The following is a 21,919-nucleotide window of genomic DNA, read 5'->3' as shown; positions in this document are numbered from 1 at the left end:
CTTTTAGTCTAACTCTGTGTTACCTCAACAAAGAAGAAGGTGGTCAGTTAGACAGTTTTAGACAAATATACCTTTCAGAAGTTGCTTCTAAATTAAACATAAAAAAGTGGTTGCTAACAATGTTCTTATGCATAAGAAGAAAACTTGAGTATTTATTTTCTAAAACGAGCAAATTAAAGACTTGTTTTTGAAGTTAGACCCACATAATAATCATTCAACCACAATGTTTCAAAATTAGAAAGGTAAAATAAAGCACTCCATTGACATCCATAATTGCCTCTTTGAATGGCAAAACGACGCATAATTCAAAATATTTATTTATTAATACTTATGTAAAAGACTTGTTTATCATTACACAATGGAGAAAAATTTTAGAGTTGAATTTTCCCCAACACTTCCTAATTCTCTTCAATTCACTAATCAAATCCCGAAAAAGCCAAGCAAACCAAGAGAGATCTAACACACAAATGAATTAACCACCCTAACAGTATGAAATCACTGAGAAGCCTTCTTGATGAGCTCCAAAGCTTCGGCTTCTGTAGGAAGAGCTGGGATTGCACCCTTCTTGGTGGTTGTAATGGCTCCACATGCGTTGGCGAATTTCAAAGCTTCCTTCAATCGGGGTTCATCCTGAAAATTTCATGGCATATACTAGTTAGAAGGCGATACTTTTACTAGGAAAACAGAACTTAGATTTAAAACTGAGGTATGGAAACAAATAATAATCGAGGGAATTAGAATTTACCTCAATAATAGAGTGATCATCGACGATTTTGCCTAACAAGGCACCAACAAAGGAGTCACCAGCACCGGTTGTGTCAATAGCAGTCACCTTGAATGCCTCCACACTTCCCTTGAAGTTCTGTAACACAAAAAAATATCATAATTTAGTAACGGCTTTGATTAAGACATATTGGACTTGCACCTAATAATTGAACATTCTATTAATTATAAATTTTCCCACAATATTATAGATGATTAAATTATACATAATCATGATTCATGCACAAAATTTGAAAATTGCTGGTCAATTTCTTCTTGTCCTGTTCTTGCTAGAATATATAAAAGTATCTAGTAATCTGTCTTTATAGACTAGAAGACCCAACAATAACATCCCAACAACCCTTCTACATATCTTCTAATAATTTTGATTGCTTAGATTCGACACACTATCACAACTCAGTAGTATAGTTTATTGAGGGGTGCTCGGGTTCTTAGTATAGTATATTAAGAGTCGTTCCTGGCGTTTACTAACTTGATACGCGCCCTTTTTAAAAAAAACAAAAACAAAAACAAAAACCACGGGAAAGTATATATGACCTAATTCTGGTGGCAAGCCAGTATAAAGTTCCATACCACATAAGTATAAAAAGGTTTACACTGAAATGTTGCATGAAGCATGGAAAAGGACATCACACTTTATTGAAGACTTAATGTCAACGAAACTCATACAAATGACTTCATCTATTATTAGATTTAAATGTCGTTCTCACATGCAATGTCATTGTCGTTGTTGTTGTGGTCCATGCCATGGGATATTCTATGTAAAAATTGTACATTTGCACTTACTTCGTATATATTACACTAGTCATGCCTCAACACCAAGCTAAATTAATGATTTACAGAGTACAAATGTAATGCAGTAATAATCATGCTGTATAACAATTATTTAATTATAGAATATGGTGAGTAATGCTGAAAATTATATGATTGTTAATTAATCAATATAGACAATCAGAATTATATATCACAAACACCAATTATACAATGTCATAATGTGGACTTAAGGAAAGAGTTGTGTACCTTGGTGTAGTATCTGCAACCATGGTCACCAAGAGTGACCAAGAGAAGCTTCAAATTAGAGTGCCACAATGACATTGCAGTAGCATCATCGACGGTGTTGCTTTCTGTGAGGAATTCAAGCTCGTTGTCACTGATCTTGATCACCTCGGCCTTGTCCCAGATGCTCAAGATCTGCTCACGAGCCTCCTTGGCGGAAGGCCACAATGGCAGCCTAAGGTTGGGATCGTATGAGAGCAAAGCTCCAGCCTTTTTGGCTTCCTCCATTGCTTTCAAATGGGCTGACCTACATGGCTCGACGATCAAACTAATAGAACCATAGTGAAACACCTTAGCCTGCAATTTGAAGCAAAAATACCCATTAGACTTTTATCAATCATATGATCGGATCGTCAAGCAAAAATTCAAACATTAATCATCCGATTTCATAAACATTGAGGCCGTGAATCATTGAACTCAAACAGTCTAATACAAGAATTTGCGCGAATTAATCGTTACAATTTCAAACAATGTACGAAAACAAAACTGCAAAATTTGTTCAAAGTGATCTAGTCACACAAAGTTACTAAAAATATTAAAAATTAACAACTTGACTCTTTAATTATTTGATTACACAAGCAATTAGTCATTTTGCATGCAACTTGTCCAAATTAAATTATATTGCAAGTCCACTTTGATTACATATCAACCTAACATTACTATTCACTAATTATTGTTTATTGAATAATAATACAAAAGGCAAATGGGACGGTGTCAAATAAAAAGAAAAAAAGCGTCAAAGAAATAGGGCGTTAATATAAAGAACACTTGGTTTTCTGACCCTTTAACTTAACGTAGGACCAACAGAATTGATTATGAGGTGGGTCCCTTGTTTTCTGGTAAATTGTCATCGTATTTAACGATGAACCAATAATCTTAATCTTGTTGCTTTTTTCAATAAATCACGGGTTAATGTTTTTAGGACTGTTATACCAAATCTTTGAAGAAAATCTCAAATTGGTTATCCTATACATAATGCATTAGTAATTCTGGTACTCAAAGAAGTTACGGAGTACAAGCAAGAAATGTACACCCTTTACGGACACACGAGTGGGTTTTGCCGATTAGTATATGTAACTATTATTTCCGTATCTAAATTGAAAAGGGTGTATTAGAATATATTCTTCAATAAAGGACAGAAATAAAGCTTGAATTTAATTAATTAAATATTTGAAATAAGACAGGCTACTACTTGTCATAATTTCCTATAAAATTCAAAGAATTAGATTCTTTAAGACCTACTTCTTATAAAATTAAACACATTTTCATACACATAATAAACCAAGAAAATGTTCATGCAATCGATCAATTAATGTGTATATTTATATCTGAAAATAATGTTCTTGATTTTATGAATTATTTTTAAAGTCAAAGGATTCCATATTTTCCATATTGTTATTTACTGATTTGGAGGTGGAGCCCATGTGATACACTCCTATACATCTGCAATAGTGGGTCCCACTTACATCCATCGAATATTTAGCGCGTGATATCACGTGACTTCTAAGTTCTAACAATATTTTCTAGACAAATCCAAAAAAAAAAAAATCATAACAGCAAAATCATAGTCCTTTGTAGTTGTACACCAAACAGACAAAAGATCTACCACACTCGTACGACTACCTCCCACAAGCACCAACCCTAGTACCTTGACGGCCTGACTTATACAAGTTCTTAACGAATTAATAACACCAATCCACACATAATTTAGATCTCGTGGTATGAAGTTCTAGACAAGTATACATTACTTCGAATATGATCAAATTAAAATTATTTAGGCAACATATGTACTAAAGTCAATTGATCAAGACGTATATCTACAACCACGTCAACTTTTAATTTTTTTTTTTAATATAATTTTATACAAACGTTCATATCTACTAATATTAATTAGATCGCATTCATTCACACTCGATAAAACAAACTCATACTACTATTCCGTCAAATATAAACACGCATAAATCGGTGTAATTAATGTTTTAAAGGAAAAGAAAGATTACCGATCGAATAAGATCGAGGTTAAGCTCATCGGGAGTAAGAAGCATATCGGCACTTGGATTCCGGTAAAACATGAATTCCCTTTCACCGTCGGCTTTCAGTGTAACGAAAGCGAGAGCAGTTCTCGCACCTTGATCGAACGTCAAACCATCGCCGGAAACACCGTTTTTCTTGAGAATTCCGGCGAGCATGAGACCAAACTCATCGTCACCGAGTTTTCCGACGAAGGCGGCTTTACCTCCGAGCCTTGCGACGGCGATCGCAACGTTCGCCGGAGCGCCGCCGGGAGCTTTAAGGAATCCCGGCGCTTCGGCGAGAGAAACGCCGGAAACTGTCGGAACAAAGTCGATCAACATCTCTCCGAAACTGACGACTAAGCCTTTGGAATCGGCGCCATTGATTGAGAGTCCGCCATTGTTGTTGTTGGTTTCTGCCATTGTTGAGAGAGGAAGAAAGTAGAGAGAGAAAGTTGAATGTTTAGAGAGAGAAAGTTGAAATTTGGGAGAGAAGAAGGTGATTGGAAGGGGGTATTTAAAGAGGAGGGTGGGATTTTTAAGGACTATTTTTGGTTGATTTTTATTTTAAGGGAAAAATTAAGAATTTGGGATTTATTAGGAAAATATTATTATTAGGAGTTTTAATTTGGGAGGGATTAGTGGGATTAATAGTGAAAATTAGTGGGTAGGATTAGGTTGGATATAATTATGATACATGATGATGTTTTTCTTATTTTTTTATTTTTATTTTTTTACTTGAAACTTACGAAAGTTATTGTGGGACCATATTTTGTGTTGATCCAATTAGGATTAATGCTCCCAATAAGAAGATGAATTAGATAAGAAATTTCCAATCAATTTAATGAATTATTATAGGATAGAATATGTTCTGAATGGATTTTTTTAATTTTTTTTTCTTTACATAAACTGTATGGAATTTAATGTAAATTAAAACTTATTTCCATACAGAATGTATTCTATCTTCTTTTTAGGAAAGATTATGTATTAATTAAGAATTTTAAGATTGGGCCGTTTAAAAAAAAAAAAAAAGAATTTTAAGATTGGGATAAAAGGAAGTACTCCGTATATAGAAAGATCATTTTAATTTGGCAATAATCTTACAATTATTAAATATCTTTGATTTTCTTCAGAATAAAAAATAAATAAAAAAAAAATCTTTGATTTTCAGAATTAAAATAAAATTTTCAATTATCTTGTAGAAAAATAAATTTACATTATTACCTCTTTTTTATTTCTTTTTTTTAACATGCATTTTTTTTTAAGTGTTTAGAGAGGCATAGGGTAGGGGTGAGAATCGATCCCAAAATATTTAGAAATTGGGAAGGAAGCTCTAATAATTCAAGGTACAATTGATTTATTTATTACTAGTTTTGTGCCCGTGCGATGCCCGGGTTGTTTATTGAATTTTAAGATTAATTTTTAATCTATATGTCAAATTTTAAAACATATCATTGATACAAATTTAGTTAGGAAATTATGTGTTTTAATTTTGTGACAATTTAAACTATGTAGTGGACATATAATGACTAATAATAATAATATTGGTGAAAACATTTCTTTACCCGTAACCTGAAATAATGACTCTGTCCGAAATGACTCGTGATCCGACCGATTGATGGGTAGGTTTACACACAGTAGTAAAATTATATTAGATTTTGAAGTATTATTATTTTAATTGATTAGAATATATTATAAATAATAGATGTGGTACATTTTGAACTAATTCCTTCGCTCCAAAAAAATATTATGATACAAAAAATAAAATTATATGATAATTTATGAGAGTTATAATGTAATTATTTTTTGAATAAAATTATAATTCAATTTGTAAATATTGGTACTTTATCGAAAATAAAACTCTAAATTAACCATTTTATCTTAAAATTCTATCCAAATTTGATTGAAAATAGAATTCTAAACGAACTTTTTTATCCTACAAATTGAATTATGTGTAACTCTATCCTACATGGCGCAACACTTGGCGAAAAGTTAGAATGCCAAGTGTCGTTGTCTCATGATGTTTTCAACTTGTGGGTTTGGTGGATGGGATTAATTATATTATTTTATCCATTTCTAATTAATTGGTTAATTTTGGATAACATTGGATTTAATTACTACCCATATGACCATTATTATTTCTTAAATTTATCTGAATATTTTTTAATTGTTATTACGGAGTCATATACTATGGTTGGTCGATACTAGAAAAGTTTTAATTTTTTGAACAATACTTCACATTACTCTATTGTTCTACAAGGCTATGTTACATCACCTTATTTGTCCCAATTCATCAACATGTTAAACAAAAATCGTTTATCTAGTGAAGTAGTGATATTTCGCTACATAAATCCAAAAAACGCTAGCAACATGGTGTTGAAAACTTGAAACCCATTGTAGCCTACTTGTGAATTTCCTACATTGGAGAAAGATGAAAGTTGGTTCCACTTTATAAGGTTGAGGAGTAACTCCTACTATTGCCAATTGATTTTAATATAGAAGCTTCTAAGCCTTATTTGTGGACCAAATTCTCCTCCTCTACGTGTTATTTGGACATATATGATCATAAAAAAAATAATAATAATAAAAAAATCTTTATTACATATGCTATTTGGGCATCGCATACATCAATTGTATTTGTACAACTTTATTTCATATATATGTTCGTCCAAAAAAAAAAAAAACTTTATTACATATGTTATTTGGGCATCGCATACATTTATTGTACGTGTATCGTCTTCCACTGAGACGCCTTCTTGATGAGCTCCAAAGCATCGGCTTCCGTCGGAAGAGCGGGGATTGCACCCTTCTTGGTGGTTGTAATGGCTCCGCATGCATTGGCGAATTTTAAAGCTTCCTTCAATCGTGGTTCATCCTGAATAAATCCATGAGATTTATAGTCAAATGACAATATTTTTCTTTTCAATTGGTCTTGTATGGACCCGGTCTACAATAAATTATTGTAGACCCAAAATTTGACACTTTCAAATAATATAATCACATTCTGGATGATATAATCACTTTTTTAGATGATATAATTATCTTTTTGTGAGTCATATTTTGAATTATATAATCTCATATTAAACTATTTAATGAGATTATATAATTATCTTTAGGACGATAAAATTTAAAAATCATGTTTTAAAATGATGTAATTTACTATTTGATACTTTTTATAATGATAAATTCACTTTTTGAGTTATACATTTACATAACAGCTTCAAAATGATATAATCACTTTTGTATGATATAATGACTTTTGTAGTAATATAATCACATCTTGTATGATATAATCACATTCGTATGGTATACAAGAATGTTGGGTCTACAATAAGTTATTGTAGACCGGGTCTATTCTAGTCTTTGTACTTTTCAAAACGAGCTTAAATTTATCAAATCAACTCAACAAATAAAAACCTATCGATACTAAAAATACAAACATGCAAAATGAAAATATATAAACAACAATTTTAAGAAGTTTAGTTTAGACTTTATATTGATAATCATATATATTTCGTATTTTAGACCTACATATTCTTTTTAAATAATAATTATCATGAACTTTTTTAAGTGAGAATATAGTGTCTACTTCATTACCTCCTCTATTATTTTGTAGACAACACATGTTGACTTTTGATACTATTAATATTTACAAACTGTTTTTACGATTAAACATAGTCATATAAAATATTGCGTGCTAAAATTGTCTCAATACAGTACACATGATCAAATTGAAGAACAAGTATATAGATAAGAATTTACCTCGATAATAGACTGATCATCAACGATTTTGCCTAATAAGGCACCAACAAAGGAGTCCCCAGCACCGGTTGTGTCAATTGCATTCACCTTGAAAGCGTCTACACTTCCCTTGAATTTCTGTAACACAAAAAAAAAAATAGAATTATTTAATGACTACTTTGACTTAGACTTGCACTTAAATAAGCAAAAAATTCTATATTATCGTTTTTAATTTTCCACTTGGCATGATTATAGATGATTAAAATATACATAATCATGATACATGTACAAATTTTTAAAATCGTGGTCCATATATTTGGTTGTCTTGTTCTTGCTAGGATTTATTCGAGTATCTAGTAGTCACCTTATAAACTAGACATCCCAACAACCCTTCTACATATCCTCCTAATAATTTGGGTTACAGTGCGTAAACCCGAATCTCTTATACGAAGTAAACAAAATGGTACATAGCTAAGAAACTTTTACAACTAATGTAACGAGCGAAGAAATAAATTTTTTTTATACTTTCTTTGTCTCAGTATAATTGAAACAGTCAACCTTTACACACATGCAAATTCACTAGCTAATTAGACATTATTTTCATATAATTAAATATTACGAGTAATAAAAATTAAATAACAGTAATATTATGAAACTTTATATTAATATCTATCGAATAATATATTTTCTTTACCTTGGTGTAGTATCTACAACCATGATCACCAAGAGTGACCAAGAGAAGCTTCAAATTAGGATGCCACAACGACAACGCCATAGCATCATCGATGGTGTTGCTTTTTGTAAGAAATTCGAGTTCGTTATCGCTGATCTTGATCACGTCGGCCTTGTCCCAAATGCTGAAGATCTTCTCACGAGCCTCCTTCGCCGAAGGCCACAAAGGCAGCCTAAGGTTGGGATCATACGAGAGCAATGCTCCGGCCTTTTTGGCTTCCTCCATTGCTTTTAGATGAGCTGATCTACATGGCTCGACGATTAAACTTATTGAACCATAGTGAAATACTTTGGCCTACATATGAAGCAACATAAAAAGTGCTTATTGTTAGACTTTTATCTAATTTAATAAATACACTAAAGTTGTAATGAACAAAATCAAACCGTCTAATTCAAGAATTTGGGCGAATTATAACAAATATTATTACATCGTCCTCAATTTTTGAATAATTACGCTAACAAAACTACCTGTACAGTTGTTTTAAATGATCCCAAGGTTATCTAGTCACGTAAAGTTACATTTACTATTACAAAATTATTACTGAAAAAATAAAATAAATTCTTAAAATTGTTTTTATTTTTTTTTGGTGTTTAGAGAGCAGGGCGGGGGTGAGAATCTGAAATCAGGAGGGAAGCTCTAACAACTTGAGCTATTCTTCACTCTCAAATTCTTAAACTTGTTAGTTATACTATCCCGTCAAAAAAAAAAATGATAGCTATACCGAATTACGCATTGTATGTAATATCAAAGTGGGATAGTTCAAGTGGTTAGACTTTTCGTCTCGATTACGGGATTTTCTGAATTCGATTCTCCATCACTCGCTCTTGTGAATCACTTTAACACCAAATTTACTTAGTGTAATATAATATAATTAACGTGATTTCCTTGTTATGCATACTAAAAAATGCCACATACCTATTGATCGGTGTTACTACTATTAATGTTTCGAAAGAAAATAAAAATTACGTACCGAACGAATGAGGTTGAGGTTAAGCTCATTAGGAGTAAGAAGCATGTCAGCACTCGGGTTCCTATAAAACATGAATTCCCTTTCACCATCAGCTTTCAAAGTAACGAAAGCAAGGGCAGTTCTTGCACCTTGATCGAACCTCAACCCGTCACCGGAAACACCGTTTTTCTTGAGAATTCCGGCAAGCATATGACCAAACTCATCATCGCCGAGTTTTCCAATAAAAGCAGCTTTACCACCGAGCCTCGAAACAGCGATGGCAACATTCGCAGGAGCGCCACCGGGTGCCTTAAGAAATGCCGGCGCTTCGGCTAGGGAAACGCCGGAGACTGTTGGAACGAAATCGATCAACATTTCTCCGAAGCACACTATTAAGCCATTTTTGTTGGTTTTTGGCATTGTTGAGAGAAAAAGAAAAGGTGGGAACTAAAGAGAAAAGAGAGAGTTCATAGAGTATTGGAAAGAAAAGGGTGATTGATGGAGCCACTCATGCAGGTAATTAAAGAGGATGTGGGTTTTTTTTAAGGGAAATAACTAGTAAGTAGTCCGGACGTTGTCCACTACTTTTTATAGTTGTGCAATTGTTAATTTTTAAAAGCATTTAATAGTATGTATGTAGTACATATTTTTAATTCTTTTATAGTATAATGTTATTTATTATGCAACATTAAAGCATAATTGGCTATTAGCCTAGCTAGTTAAACAATAACGTTACTTCCAACATTTAGTTTTAATAAGTTCAGTTCAGTTCATAATTTCTTTCCCTCATAAAATATTCAGTTCAGTTCAACTCCAATAAGTTCAGTTCAGTTAATCAGAACAAGTCCTAAATTGAATTTATATTAAGTTATTATCCAAACTTTTAAAATTATTGTTTGAAATAAACTGAATTTGTTTAAGGTAAACTTATTATACGAAGTATATGAAATTAACCAAACTTGTTTCGTCAAAATTGTTTGAAAATTGACATAGTTTTCCTCTAAAATATTGTATGTAACATTTTTTGTTATGTGATAAACAAAACCAAAATTACTTAAATAATACGAAGTATGAAAAAACAGATCGTTTACTTACTAAGTTTAACATCTTGCTGCACGCAAAGTATACCTATTTGTGTAATGAAGTGGATATTTGTTATCATGTATTCATGGAGGATACTTATTTTGTGTGGTTGCAAAAATTCAAAAAAGGATTATTTTTGTGAAAATTTATCCGTTGCAACAAAACCTTATTTGTTTTAAATTCAACATTATTGGTATGAATCGAATTAAAATTGATTCTATTTAAGAAAATCATAATAAAAATGAAAAAAAATATATGTAAAAAATAAAATCAATTGTAAAAAAATTACAATATGAAAAAAGGGATCGCTAAACACCGCCGTAAAAAAATGATCACCACCGCCAATAACATTTGGTGTGAAAGGACAACCATGCCCTTACTACTTCACCACCCCTTATCCTCCTCAGCGACTCACCACTCCTTATCCTCCCCAGTCACTCACCACTCCTTATCCTCCCCAGGCCAACGACTCACAAGTCACCACCCCTTCCGATCGGCGACAACCACCACTACCCTGATCGACGACCCACTACATCCCCCATAATGAAAACCCACCACCTTCCCTCGCCGGTGGAAAGGTGGTGGGTTTTTTTTTTATGTTCGACAACCGTGGTAACCGGAGCCCACTCGGTAACCGATTTGTGCTCCGGTTACCGTGCCTGGTAACCGACGCGGTGGTAACCAATTTTGGGCTCCAATTACCGTGCATGGTAACGGTTACCAAGGTAACTGGAGCCCAAAATCGGTTACCGTGACCGATAACTGATTATGGCAAGCGATTTTGGGCTCCGGTTACTGCGATTGTCGGAAATAAAAAAAAACCACCACCTTACCATCGGCGAGGGAAGGTGGCGGGTTGTCATTGAGGAGGATGTTGTGGGTCGTCGATCAAGGTGGTGGTGGTGGTGGCTGTTGTTGGTCAGAGTGGTTGTGGTGGTCGTCGCCGATTAGGGTGGTGGTGTTAATAATTGGTGGCAAGAGGGAACTAGGGAAGATATAGTGGTGAATTACTAAGGGCATGGTTGTCCATTCACAATACATGTAGGCGGTTTTGATCATTTTTGCCGGCAATATTTAACACCTTAAACAAATTTATTTTATTTTTTTATTTATTTTATTTTAATTTTTTTTTTTTTTGGACAAGGACTTATGGTTGGGTTATAACTTTAATTTATCTTAATATTTATCAATTTTATTTACTACAGCATGATTACTCTATACTCAAAATGTTGTTTAAATAAATGCACTTAATAAAGATGAATCTAAATCTTTATTTTTACATTAATGCAAACTACCTCTTTTGGAAAATGTTTTTGTCTAAAATATTTTAATATAGATAAAATAGGATTAATCGAATGTATGCATTAATAATTAATACGGAGTATTTGTATTAATTATTAATGCGTACATTCGATTAATCTTAACTCACAAAAAAAATAAAAATAAAAATACGGAGCATAGGATAAGGTAGGTATAGACATATAGTAATAGTATGAGTATTATTTTGGATAATTAAATGTGAGGGTAAAAATAATTTTGATTGAGTATTTATTGCAAATCTTAAGTCCTATTTAAGTACGAAGTAATTAATACTCCAATAAATCAAAATTTCTAATCTTGGTAAGAATATCAACTCGCAACTTCTTTAATTTGGAATCGAATCATACCAAGTATGGAGTACCAAATTGGAATAGAATAATTATCTTGTTTAGAAAACTTAATCAAATGGAGTATAAGGTAATCTTAAATTTAGGAGTGTTTTTCAAAATAACCTTAATATTTTCTAATTTTGATTTATTTACTAACAACAAACTTAAAGTGATAAAATATCCCCTATATACTCACAAATTAATTTTTCTCACTACATACACTTGTAAACTGCAACAAAAAGAGTTTACAAGTTTTGTGAGTAACTGAAGTAATTTTTACCATTTTCTAATATTATTGTGAACCGGGTCCACGCAAGTGTTTCTAATTTGGTTTAGTTTATCTCAAACTTTGGACTTTATAGTCTGTACTCGATTGACTTGAAATTGCACGATATATAAACGTGAGGGTAGGAGCAAGTTGTAAGTCTGGCCTATTAGGTTGTAAGTAACCACCACAACCCTCAAAACAATTTATTTTTTTTTCCTAAAACAATTATTTTATAGACCTATATAACTATATTCTTCTTTAATTTATTTTGATGATAAGCTTATTAATGGTATTTTTTAAATTGTATAAGTAGAATCTTGTAACAATTTAAGTCTAAAATACGAGATTGGAACAACCACGTGAAACAGAATTAATTTAATTAAAAAGGTACTGTACATGCATAAAACCAAACAAAAACATTATTCAATAATTATTTATGTGCAACAACTTATTACTTCTACTGGTATATTCTTTTCTCATGGGCGATGTGGTGGGACGTTAAAACTCAATGCCCACGGTTTTAATCACATGAGCCCCTGCCGCAGGATGTTCAGTTGAAAAAACAAGGAATTATTGGACCCCAACAATTTGCAAATTTAAATGTGTTACTCGTACCAAAGTCTAAATTTAAGGGTCTGTTCACATTTACTAAAATGAGCTGAACTGAACTAAATTGAATTGAGCTGAAAAGAATATTTTATTAAAGAGGGAAATTGGGAGCTGAACTGGACTGAATTGAATTGAACTGATTGGAGCTAAACTGAACTGAACCGAACTGAAATTAAGTAAATGTGAACAGACCCTTATCTATGTCACACTACATGTAATGTGAGTTGAGACTAATTTTTATTCTAGAAATTAAAAATTAAAAAAATGACCACTAAATAAAATTGGTAGGCTACTAAGGGCCTGTTCACATTTACTGAAATGAGCTGAACTAAATTGAACTGAACAGATTAGAGCTGAACTGAGCTGAAATGAATACTTTATGAGAGAGGGAATTAGGAGCTAAACTGAAATGAACTAAACTGATTGGAGCTGAACTGAACTGAATTGAAATTAAGTAAATGTGAACATGCCCTAATTGTATAATTAATACAAAGTAATTGGTTTTATGATAAAATATTTTTAGGCTTAGGTCCCGTTCACTTCACCTTATTTTTGCTGAGCTGAAATTAATTTTATTGAACTAAAATTATTTTTACTGAACTAAAATTATTTTTAATAAACTAAAATTATTTTTACTAATTTTTTATTATATTTTTTCTTTAGAGTTACTGATTTTTACTGAACTAAAATTATTTTTACTAAATATTTTTTTTAAAGGTGAATTGAACAACACCTTAACTTGACTAAACTCTCTCCTTCCAATGCATTTCAATTGTATACAAAACCATTTCTTGAAAAAGCTTTCTTCCAATAATAAAATTTTGAAAATTTACTCAAGATATATAGTGGAGTTTAATCAAACTCTTTCTATCAACATACAAAGTATATATTTTTGAGTTATTTTTATTAACAATTGAGCTTCAATTCAATTATATGTCTCGTTTGCAAACTTTGTATAAATCAAACTTCGATTATTTTTTGAAAGTTAATTTCTATGATAGAAAAACATAAAATTGATATAACAAATGCGAATAATGTTAACAAATTAGACCCGCATTAAAGCTATGTAACATATAAAACATGTTCAAATTTGATGGAATTGTTCACAAACTTAAATGGGCTAGGTTTCTTAAGCATATTCAAGCAAGTAATTCCCATAAATAAATAGCGAGATCAAACTGAAACTAAAGCAAGGAATTTCTTGCTTATATGATCATGCATCTAATGATGCTAAAACAAATTATTCTTGATAATTATGCCTTTTTGGAGGCTTTGATGGTAAATTAAATACTTTATTAGATATTCATTGCTTCTTTAATTAGCCTGGCCTTTAGATTATAAAAGTTTTTGGAACAGGGTCTTTCTCAAATATTCTCAAAACAAACAAAAATAAACCGTTGTCTTTAGAGTTTAGATGCATTATTGCATGTTGACATCTACAACCTTCTCATAAATCCATAACAAAATTATTTATCTTTATCAAAAACTCCAAATTAAAGTGTATGATTAGAAATAATGGGACAAATTGAAGTGGAAAAGTATAAAAGAAAATCCTTCGTACACAAGGCAGGAGCTAAAAAAATAAAGGATCATGGGTGAAAAGCTGACAATATACATACTATAATGTTTATAATATGACAATGATATATGAAAATAATGGTCCTATTATTCAGTGGTGGGCAATCACATTCATAAACATTTGTCAAAGAATTTTAGAATTACACAACGAAATATTGGTCCAAATATAGAAGGAAAAAGAGTTACAAATGGCAAAAAGTTAACAAACTAACTTTACCTCAATCCTCACGGTTTTTTTAATCCGATATTTGCGGATCAAACACTTTGAGAGTAAAGGAGAAGGGTAAGGGATCCCACCCTCAAAAGTGTCTCTAGTGGGGATTAAACTCCCAACCTCAAGGTTAGAAGGTGACAATCTTACCACTAGACCAAGCTTAGGTTGGTGAAAAATAAAGTTAGTCTTGAAAGAAGATTGTTCTAACTTTTATTTTGTTATGTACTTATTCTTCTAAAGAAAATTTATGGAAAAGAAGGGTTGAAGGGAGAAGATCCACATTTCCTTTTCATCCTTTATAATAAGGTTTTGGAGAAGTGGCACTTTTTTTTTAACCTTCTTAGTTGAAATCCACTAGCTTAGTAAGTTTTGTTCCCTCTTTTTTAACTGAAGTTCTTCTTTCTATTTTCAATTTACCAGAATATATTCAAAGCTTAATGCTTAAACAAAGAAAAAGGATGTCAAACACTTCACAAAGGAAACAATGGGAATTAGCCAAGTAGTGATAATTAGATTCCTTAAAACAAGTTAATTAATGTGGCAAAGCATGTCCGTCCACCAAAAGCCTAACTTGCCGTATCTACAAACAGAATAAAGGCCAGGCTTTATGGACTTGAGATAAAGTGCTGTTACAGCTCATGCCATAATTACATTGACATCAAATAAAGCATACAATATTACACGTATTATTAGTACTATTTACCCCCTTCATCGCAAACACTAGATTAAAAAAAAAACCTTAAGCGTTGGAGTTTGATCAGGTTCCTCCTAAGGACGTGTTCGGAAAAATATAGTGGTGAAAGTAGCTGTAGTTGTGGATGTAGTTGGTAGCTGTGTATGTAGCTATTAGGTGTCAACAAGCTGTTAGCTGTGAAGATAAATAATTTAAATAAAAGTGTTCAGTAAAGTAGCGGTTGACTAGCTGTTACATATAAAAATCAATATTTTATTTTTAAAATTATAGATTAAATTTTCAACAGGTACCTCAAAAGCTACCCATTATTTCAAAAGCTAATCTTTCTAACTTTTCATAAAAGCTACATCCACCACTAAAAGCTACCCTAACCACTACTTTGCCAATTTTTTTTTGTCAAACCACTAAAAGCTACCTAAAATATAATCAAACGCTAGCACCGAACACGCCCTATGTCCTTATCTCAAAAATACGATCAAATCTCATATGAGGAGAGTAGGAGACTAAAAAAATTTATACAAACAACTAATTACAATCAACAAGTCAAAACTGCTAATGTAAACAGCTAACATTGTCAAATAGGGTCTAAGGGCCTACTTTGATTACTGAACTAAACTGAATTATATTGAATTGAGGTTAACTGACTTGTTTATGAGAGAAAAAAAATTAGGAACTAAACTGAACAGAAATCAAGTTGAAGAAAACAAACTTTTAATCACAAAAGATAATTAAAGTAGAGCTTATAAATATGTGCCAAAAGTTAAAACATGTCAAACGAAAAAAAAGGCAAAAAGTATTATTAATTTGTACAACACGCTAGATGATAGATAAAAGCATAAAAGCTAGCAAAGCTAGCCTTGAATATTAGCATAAGAAACCTCTTAAAAAGTGAGGTTTGCAATTTTGTAAGGAGTAATAAAGTTAAAGGACCTCCACACAAAGATGTTCAAATCAGATTTTCAAATAATTATGAATCATTTACTCCCTGCATCTTAAAAAAAAAAAAAAAAAAAAAAAATCTATTTAATATTCTATTTTTCTAAAAACAATTTTTTTTTTTTTAAATTATTTTTTATTATTGTTTTGTTAGGAAAAATATCACTACACAAGGTCAGTCATACGAATGTAAGATGGCAAGAGTATTTCATAATTAGCATAAAGGTCCAAATCATTCCGGTGCAAAGGACCAATTACAAAAATTAACAAAGAAATCTGAACTATTATATCAAATCTTCCCAAGAGTTTGTTGAGTCTACTTCCTTCCATATCAACTGACAAACGACGATACACCTGAAGTTGTAATCTTTGTTTGATTAGTTCAAATTGAACTCAATTAGTCGATTACATAAGAACGGATCCGATCAAATCAGGTTAGACTACACAGGTTTCAAATCTAGAACCCTTGAAGTTCTGGAAAAATAAAATCCAATTCAGAATTCAGAAGTCACTTTTTCATACAAAGTAAACATGGCCTAAGAAGCACTTGGCTTCTAAAAATGCTTGAGTTTAGAAGTCTGGTACAAATCTTCTATATAGGCCAAATTTATATACAAGTTGAGAGGCTCGAATATTAACAGAAACTAGCAGCGAAAGGAAAATTACACTGAAATATGAAGTGATGAAATACCCAAACAGAACGGAGAAGATTGTAATTCTGCTTGTATGCAAAACCAGCTAAAAGAAAATGAGAGAAGCATTGAGCTTGCATCATTCAAAGCACGTTGTGATTATACATAGTACATTAATTTATGGAAAATGCTACACATAGCCCTTAGGGTTACACTTAAGTATTAAATTTACACTTGAAAATCGTAAAAAGTTAAGAAATCATAAAAATATAAACACTAATTACTTTAATTTACGCGTGTTTTTGTCATAAATTTCTAATTTTATACAATTTTCAAGAGTGTATTTAATGCTTAGGGCTACATATAGCATTACCCTAAATAGTTGCTATTCACAAAAAATACAAAGTACACTAGAAAAATTTCAGGAATTGTATTGGTGAAATACTCTTGAAAATTTCAGAAAAATTACTAGAAGTAGATTAATCCAGATGCAAGAGCGCCATTTCAAAGAAAGAACATGACTGACAAATGCAGAAAAAATGAACAGTTCCAAGAAAAACTTTGCTCTAGGTGTATATATACAGAGTATTTACCTAAGCCGGAATCCATAAATATGAGATGATGACTGACCATAAGAAAGCATGATCAGGGTTGAATAACTTGCAGAATAACAGCTTGCAACATTGCGATTATAGCTGGATCCTGAATGCAATCATGCACTATGGCCTCTTACATTTTGTAAAAGATTTATCTCTTTGCAGAATCCAGATCATCATCAGACATGCAGTCATCATCTTGCTCTGTCTCACTGGAAGACACATTTCCAGTACCATTTAATTCTTGGTCCGAGGAATCATATTTTATTTGAGGATTGCCAGAATCAAGGGAAGACTCAAGAGTCTCGCTTTTAATGAAATGAAGATTTACATTATCATCTGCATCTTCTAATGAATTTTGAGCAGTTGTACTGTGGTTCTGCTTGTCTGAACTACCATACAGTGCTATATGCCTGTAATAGAGCTCCAATTCCTTCTCAGCAATTGCAATGTAGTGTCTCACAGTTTCCAGTGATTGCTCATATTTGGATTTCTCCAAGGCCTGGCAACAGAAAAAGTTAAGAAATATTGAACCACCAATCTAATATGAAAGCCTACTTCTGAGGTTCCTGCATAAGAGTACCAGATCATCTTCCATATCTCATGAGTCATGATAATGCATACTGCATACATCTTTTCAGTTTTAGTCTTCTCAAGATTCCATGTAATAAAATGTAGCAAATTTTTTAACCTAGTCAGATTGAGAAGATCTGCGGCTGAAATTCCTCATACGGTCATACCTATTCTACTTAAGTTTCCAAATAATGATATAGCTAGATGCTGGGATCAGTAGATATATACTACTCCCCATGATAGAAAGAAAAAAAGAAAAGTTTAAAGAATGCATAAAAATATGGTTGTGGAAACACACCCTTTTCTTGGACAATGTATCAATGGGTGACATGACCTCCGGCTGCACATAGTTCTTTCCTCTGTAGAATATAGCTGTGTCATCTCCGATTATTTGTATTCCTATCCCACCACTCAATCTCTCTATTTCTTGCACATATTCATGAATTTGGCCTGGTTTACAAGGCTTAAAGATGACTTTTATTGTTTCATGTTTCTTCCAATGCATATGCATGTTGAGAATGACACCACCGAAAACACCTCTTCTACCAACTGGAACATAATTAGACCTTTTCTGAGCCATCTTCTTAAAATAGAACTTCTCCTCGCCATTAAGCTTATGTGGTTGAACAACAGGACCCTGAACCTTCGGAACTTCATACTTTTTGAGGCGTTCAATCAGTAAAGCCTCTTTGATTTTTGCCTGCAAGGGATGAAAGAAAGGAAATTATCTGTCAATGTCAAATAAAGTTAGACAATGAATAAGCTACTCCTGTCCAACCATGAACTTTTAAGAAAGGGCATCCAGTCAGAAAATGAACCTAGAGTGTGCAAATAAAGTGCAAGACAATGAAGATATATTTAGCCAGGTCAAAGAAACAAAGAACCACAAAATTCTATATACCTCTTAAAATAAAGTTATACTCCATACAACTATTATAGGATGTCCCAAACTGAAGTTCACTCTCATTTGGAGGGTTGTAGAGGTGCATGCATTCTCAAATATGTCCCATCGATAATTCGAGTTTTGCATGCTAAGGGAAAATATATTCATTTGGGCACTCTTATTATCCACGCCAATTAGGAAGAGGAACTTCATGTTGGGGTGGAGGAAGTAGTAAAAATGTATATTCTTTAATCTAGAAAAGCATGGGTAACCTTGTACGGTGAAAGAGGGAAAAAAAGGCAAAGATATATTGAAGGAAAAAATCGTCTCTATAAATCATTAAATGAATTAACGCAAAAGGAGTCAGCCAAAAATTTACAATCACAGAAATAATAAATCATAAATTTCCAAAGCATCTGTAGGATTCTGCACCACTCTGAATGAAATGGCTCTGGCTCACCGGTAGATTTATTAAACTGAGAGTCTGAGACGGAATCTCCAGTTCTCTGGCTACTTCGTTTAATATTTAATGTTTAAATTGAAATTTTAAATTGATGATATACGATATGGTATAGGGTATTAGTTTGCAGTTAAAATTACAAATTTATGCGGAGTATCAATTTATTATTCAACCAATCAACCAGGTAGAAGTCCACACCACTCAAATGACAAAGAAGTTAACAAGTAAAAAAAAAGCCAATAAGCAGGGAAGCTAATTTGCAGTAAAAAAAAAAAAAAAATGCATGAAAAGAACATTAAAAAGGGCACTTCATCATCAATTAGAGTAAATTATCAGAAGCCATTTAGCACATACTACAAGCACTACAGATACCTTTGCCAACCAATTTGGTATCGATGATTGTGGACCATACTACTTAGAGTTTCATGGTTCTTCTGAGGGATTTTATAGAAATTTTTTTACTATAAACTTTTATTTTCTTGAAAAATCCTACATGGGTTTCTCTAAAAACTCAGAAGGTTATACCCACACAGAAGATACCAAAAGGAAGTATAACATGAAAAACCCTGCGCAAAAGATGCACATACCAAACAAGATTCAACAAAAAAGAACAAGAAAAACATTTGCAGAGCTTAGTACGCAATACTCGATGATAACAAGGATACCTTTTCCAGCTTATCTTTGATCCTATCCTCAACGTTAGCAAACTTTTGCTTCTTTCTCTTAACAGTGAGACGCCGTGGATCCCTCCTATTTGCTGCTTTCCTCTCTTTTTTCTCTCTCAACCTCTGCATCTTGAGCCTCTTCTTCGTCTTCCACTTGTCTTTCTTTGGAGGATCTACTTCTTGTACTTCGAATTTAGGTTTTCCTTGAGATATAACCAAATTCACTGTGCCATAACTGAGATTCCGAGAAGCTAAAAAGTGATTCGATAGGTTTGAAAAACACATTGGTCTACAAGCTCTCCACATTAGTCGAGGATTATGCACTGTCAACCTGGATGGAGAAGAAAGAGGTAAGGAAATAAAGAAAGTAGTGAGTGATGCGTTTTGGAGGATGAGGGTTGAGAGGGAGAAAGTACCTAGGAGAAAGATATTCCATTTGAGAAGAATTCAATAGTGACACAGAGAACCTAGCAGCCCGTCTGAGGCAGTGAAAGCAAGAACTTGCCATGTGAAAAAAGGAAAATGGACACGTCCTAATCAAGTAATCTTCCCATTCTAAAAACTGTATCACCATCTACTGCATTGTCATGTTCCAAAGCATCCCTGTACCTCCCAAACTTCTCTTGCGACCATACTACCAAAATTCAGTCTGTAATCAATTACAGGATATTATGAGATACTACAGTTTGGGTAGATTGTATAATTATGAAGTACGATATCAGCAACTGCAGTATAGCGCAGTCACCTGTTGAAGAACCAAAGTATGAATTTCATAATGAAAATAAAACCTTAATTTGCATCGAGAATGATAGGATGATCAACACACAAAACTGAATACAAAAGTGAAACACTAGAAATTCCCATGTTTCCATTTGATAAGATGTGAAGCATTATATAAACAAATTTATCTTCTGTGATTACAAAATGTTTCATATATTGTCCCACTCATCTAATATATTTAGAAATTTGAACATTTGAAGTAGCCAGTACCCTTCGATTTCTTATTAAGAATCTAAACCTGCTCAGTCCCATCTTTAATGCAGGCGGGGCGGCCGCCCTGGCCAGGGAGAAAAGTCCCATTTTGGCATTTTCATAGTTTCTAACCTAACACAAAATGGTTGAAGTGGTTCAATGGTATTGATTCCTTGCTAATCAGCACAATTCTTAACTGGGTTCATTAGTGGTGCTAAGGCTTCAAGCCAAGCCCGAATAATAGGAACAGCCGGCTCGTATCGAGCTCAACCGGGATTCGGTAGGCTCGGCTCAGGCTTAGGATCAAAGCTCAATGGGCCTAAAAACCCAAGCTCATGTCAGGCTCCAATAACATCATCAAGGTTCGGGTTGTAATTTCGATTTGGCACCAAAATTGCAACACATTAGCAACCAAATTAAACACAATTATCAAATTATGCTATAAAAATCACAAATTATTCTTCTTGATTAAGAATATTAATGTAAACTGCACAAAACAAAATGCTAAAAACAAATTGTTCGTCATAATCTTTCATAGCTTCAGTAATTATAAGACCTATACTTGAATAATCTTCCGTAAATTAACTATACTGACAATAAAATTAATGAGTGTGAAACAAAACCCTAGATTGTGAAATTGACAATTCGAATTTTAAAAAGAAAAAGAAGTTACCTCAGAAGCTGGTTCGATGGAAGAGAGAAAGCTTAGAATCTTTTCCAATAGAGAGCTCAGGGTATCCTTCAATGGAAGATATGAAGCTCAGAATTAGTCCCAATGGAATAAAGAAAGTTCAGAAGCCGCTACAATGGAGAACACAGAGTATGCTACAATG

At 32.7% G+C, this 21,919-nt stretch overlaps 3 protein-coding genes across 3 annotated transcripts; all 3 read right to left on the bottom strand.

Moving 5' to 3' along the window:
• Nucleotides 1-301: 301 nt before the first annotated feature.
• LOC145631849 (putative fructokinase-4) lies at nt 302-4,342 on the bottom strand. Its single transcript, XM_081684052.1, has 4 exons — nt 3,840-4,342; nt 1,804-2,136; nt 746-862; nt 302-630 (listed from the first exon to the last, which is right to left on the bottom strand). Exons 1-4 carry the CDS (start codon nt 4,272-4,274, stop codon nt 496-498), a joined length of 1,020 nt encoding a protein of 339 aa, XP_081540178.1. The 5' UTR covers nt 4,275-4,342; the 3' UTR covers nt 302-495.
• A 1,964-nt stretch (nt 4,343-6,306) lies between these two features.
• On the bottom strand, nt 6,307-9,727 carry LOC145630391 (fructokinase-2-like). Its single transcript, XM_081682654.1, has 4 exons — nt 9,296-9,727; nt 8,287-8,619; nt 7,614-7,730; nt 6,307-6,726 (listed from the first exon to the last, which is right to left on the bottom strand). The coding sequence occupies exons 1-4, from the start codon at nt 9,692-9,694 to the stop codon at nt 6,571-6,573; spliced, it is 1,005 nt and encodes a 334-aa protein (XP_081538780.1). The 5' UTR covers nt 9,695-9,727; the 3' UTR covers nt 6,307-6,570.
• A 7,640-nt stretch (nt 9,728-17,367) lies between these two features.
• LOC145630390 (uncharacterized) lies at nt 17,368-21,919 on the bottom strand. The gene is made up of 5 exons (XM_081682653.1): nt 21,760-21,919; nt 20,531-20,763; nt 20,115-20,445; nt 18,405-18,806; nt 17,368-18,035 (listed from the first exon to the last, which is right to left on the bottom strand). The coding sequence occupies exons 2-5, from the start codon at nt 20,686-20,688 to the stop codon at nt 17,685-17,687; spliced, it is 1,242 nt and encodes a 413-aa protein (XP_081538779.1). The 5' UTR covers nt 20,689-20,763; nt 21,760-21,919; the 3' UTR covers nt 17,368-17,684.

The sequence above is a fragment of the Chenopodium album genome, chromosome 5 (genome assembly GCF_948465745.1).
Source record: "Chenopodium album chromosome 5, dcCheAlbu1.1, whole genome shotgun sequence".
Taxonomy (NCBI): Eukaryota; Viridiplantae; Streptophyta; class Magnoliopsida; order Caryophyllales; family Amaranthaceae; genus Chenopodium; species Chenopodium album.
The sequence above is the reverse complement of the archived record's forward strand: the minus strand, read 5'-3'. Positions and strand labels throughout refer to the sequence as shown.

What these genes read in the sequence shown, in the direction of transcription:
- LOC145630391 (XM_081682654.1), bottom strand. Translation starts at nt 9,694, where the DNA reads ATGCCAAAAACCAACAAAAATGGCTTAATAGTGTGCTTCGGAGAAATG. An exon ending in GTTGTAGATACTACACCAAG is followed by an intron (nt 7,731 to 8,286) that starts GTAAAGAAAATA and finishes TTTGTGTTACAG; the next exon opens with AAATTCAAGGGAAGTGTAGA. An exon ending in ATGATCAGTCTATTATCGAG is followed by an intron (nt 6,727 to 7,613) that starts GTAAATTCTTAT and finishes GGATTTATTCAG; the next exon opens with GATGAACCACGATTGAAGGA.
- LOC145630390 (XM_081682653.1), bottom strand. Translation starts at nt 20,688, where the DNA reads ATGGTGATACAGTTTTTAGAATGGGAAGATTACTTGATTAGGACGTGT. An exon ending in ATGGAATATCTTTCTCCTAG is followed by an intron (nt 20,446 to 20,530) that starts GTACTTTCTCCC and finishes TTCTCCATCCAG; the next exon opens with GTTGACAGTGCATAATCCTC. An exon ending in TCAAAGATAAGCTGGAAAAG is followed by an intron (nt 18,807 to 20,114) that starts GTATCCTTGTTA and finishes CATCCCTTGCAG; the next exon opens with GCAAAAATCAAAGAGGCTTT.
- LOC145631849 (XM_081684052.1), bottom strand. Translation starts at nt 4,274, where the DNA reads ATGGCAGAAACCAACAACAACAATGGCGGACTCTCAATCAATGGCGCC. An exon ending in GTTGCAGATACTACACCAAG is followed by an intron (nt 863 to 1,803) that starts GTACACAACTCT and finishes TTTGTGTTACAG; the next exon opens with AACTTCAAGGGAAGTGTGGA. An exon ending in ATGATCACTCTATTATTGAG is followed by an intron (nt 631 to 745) that starts GTAAATTCTAAT and finishes TGAAATTTTCAG; the next exon opens with GATGAACCCCGATTGAAGGA.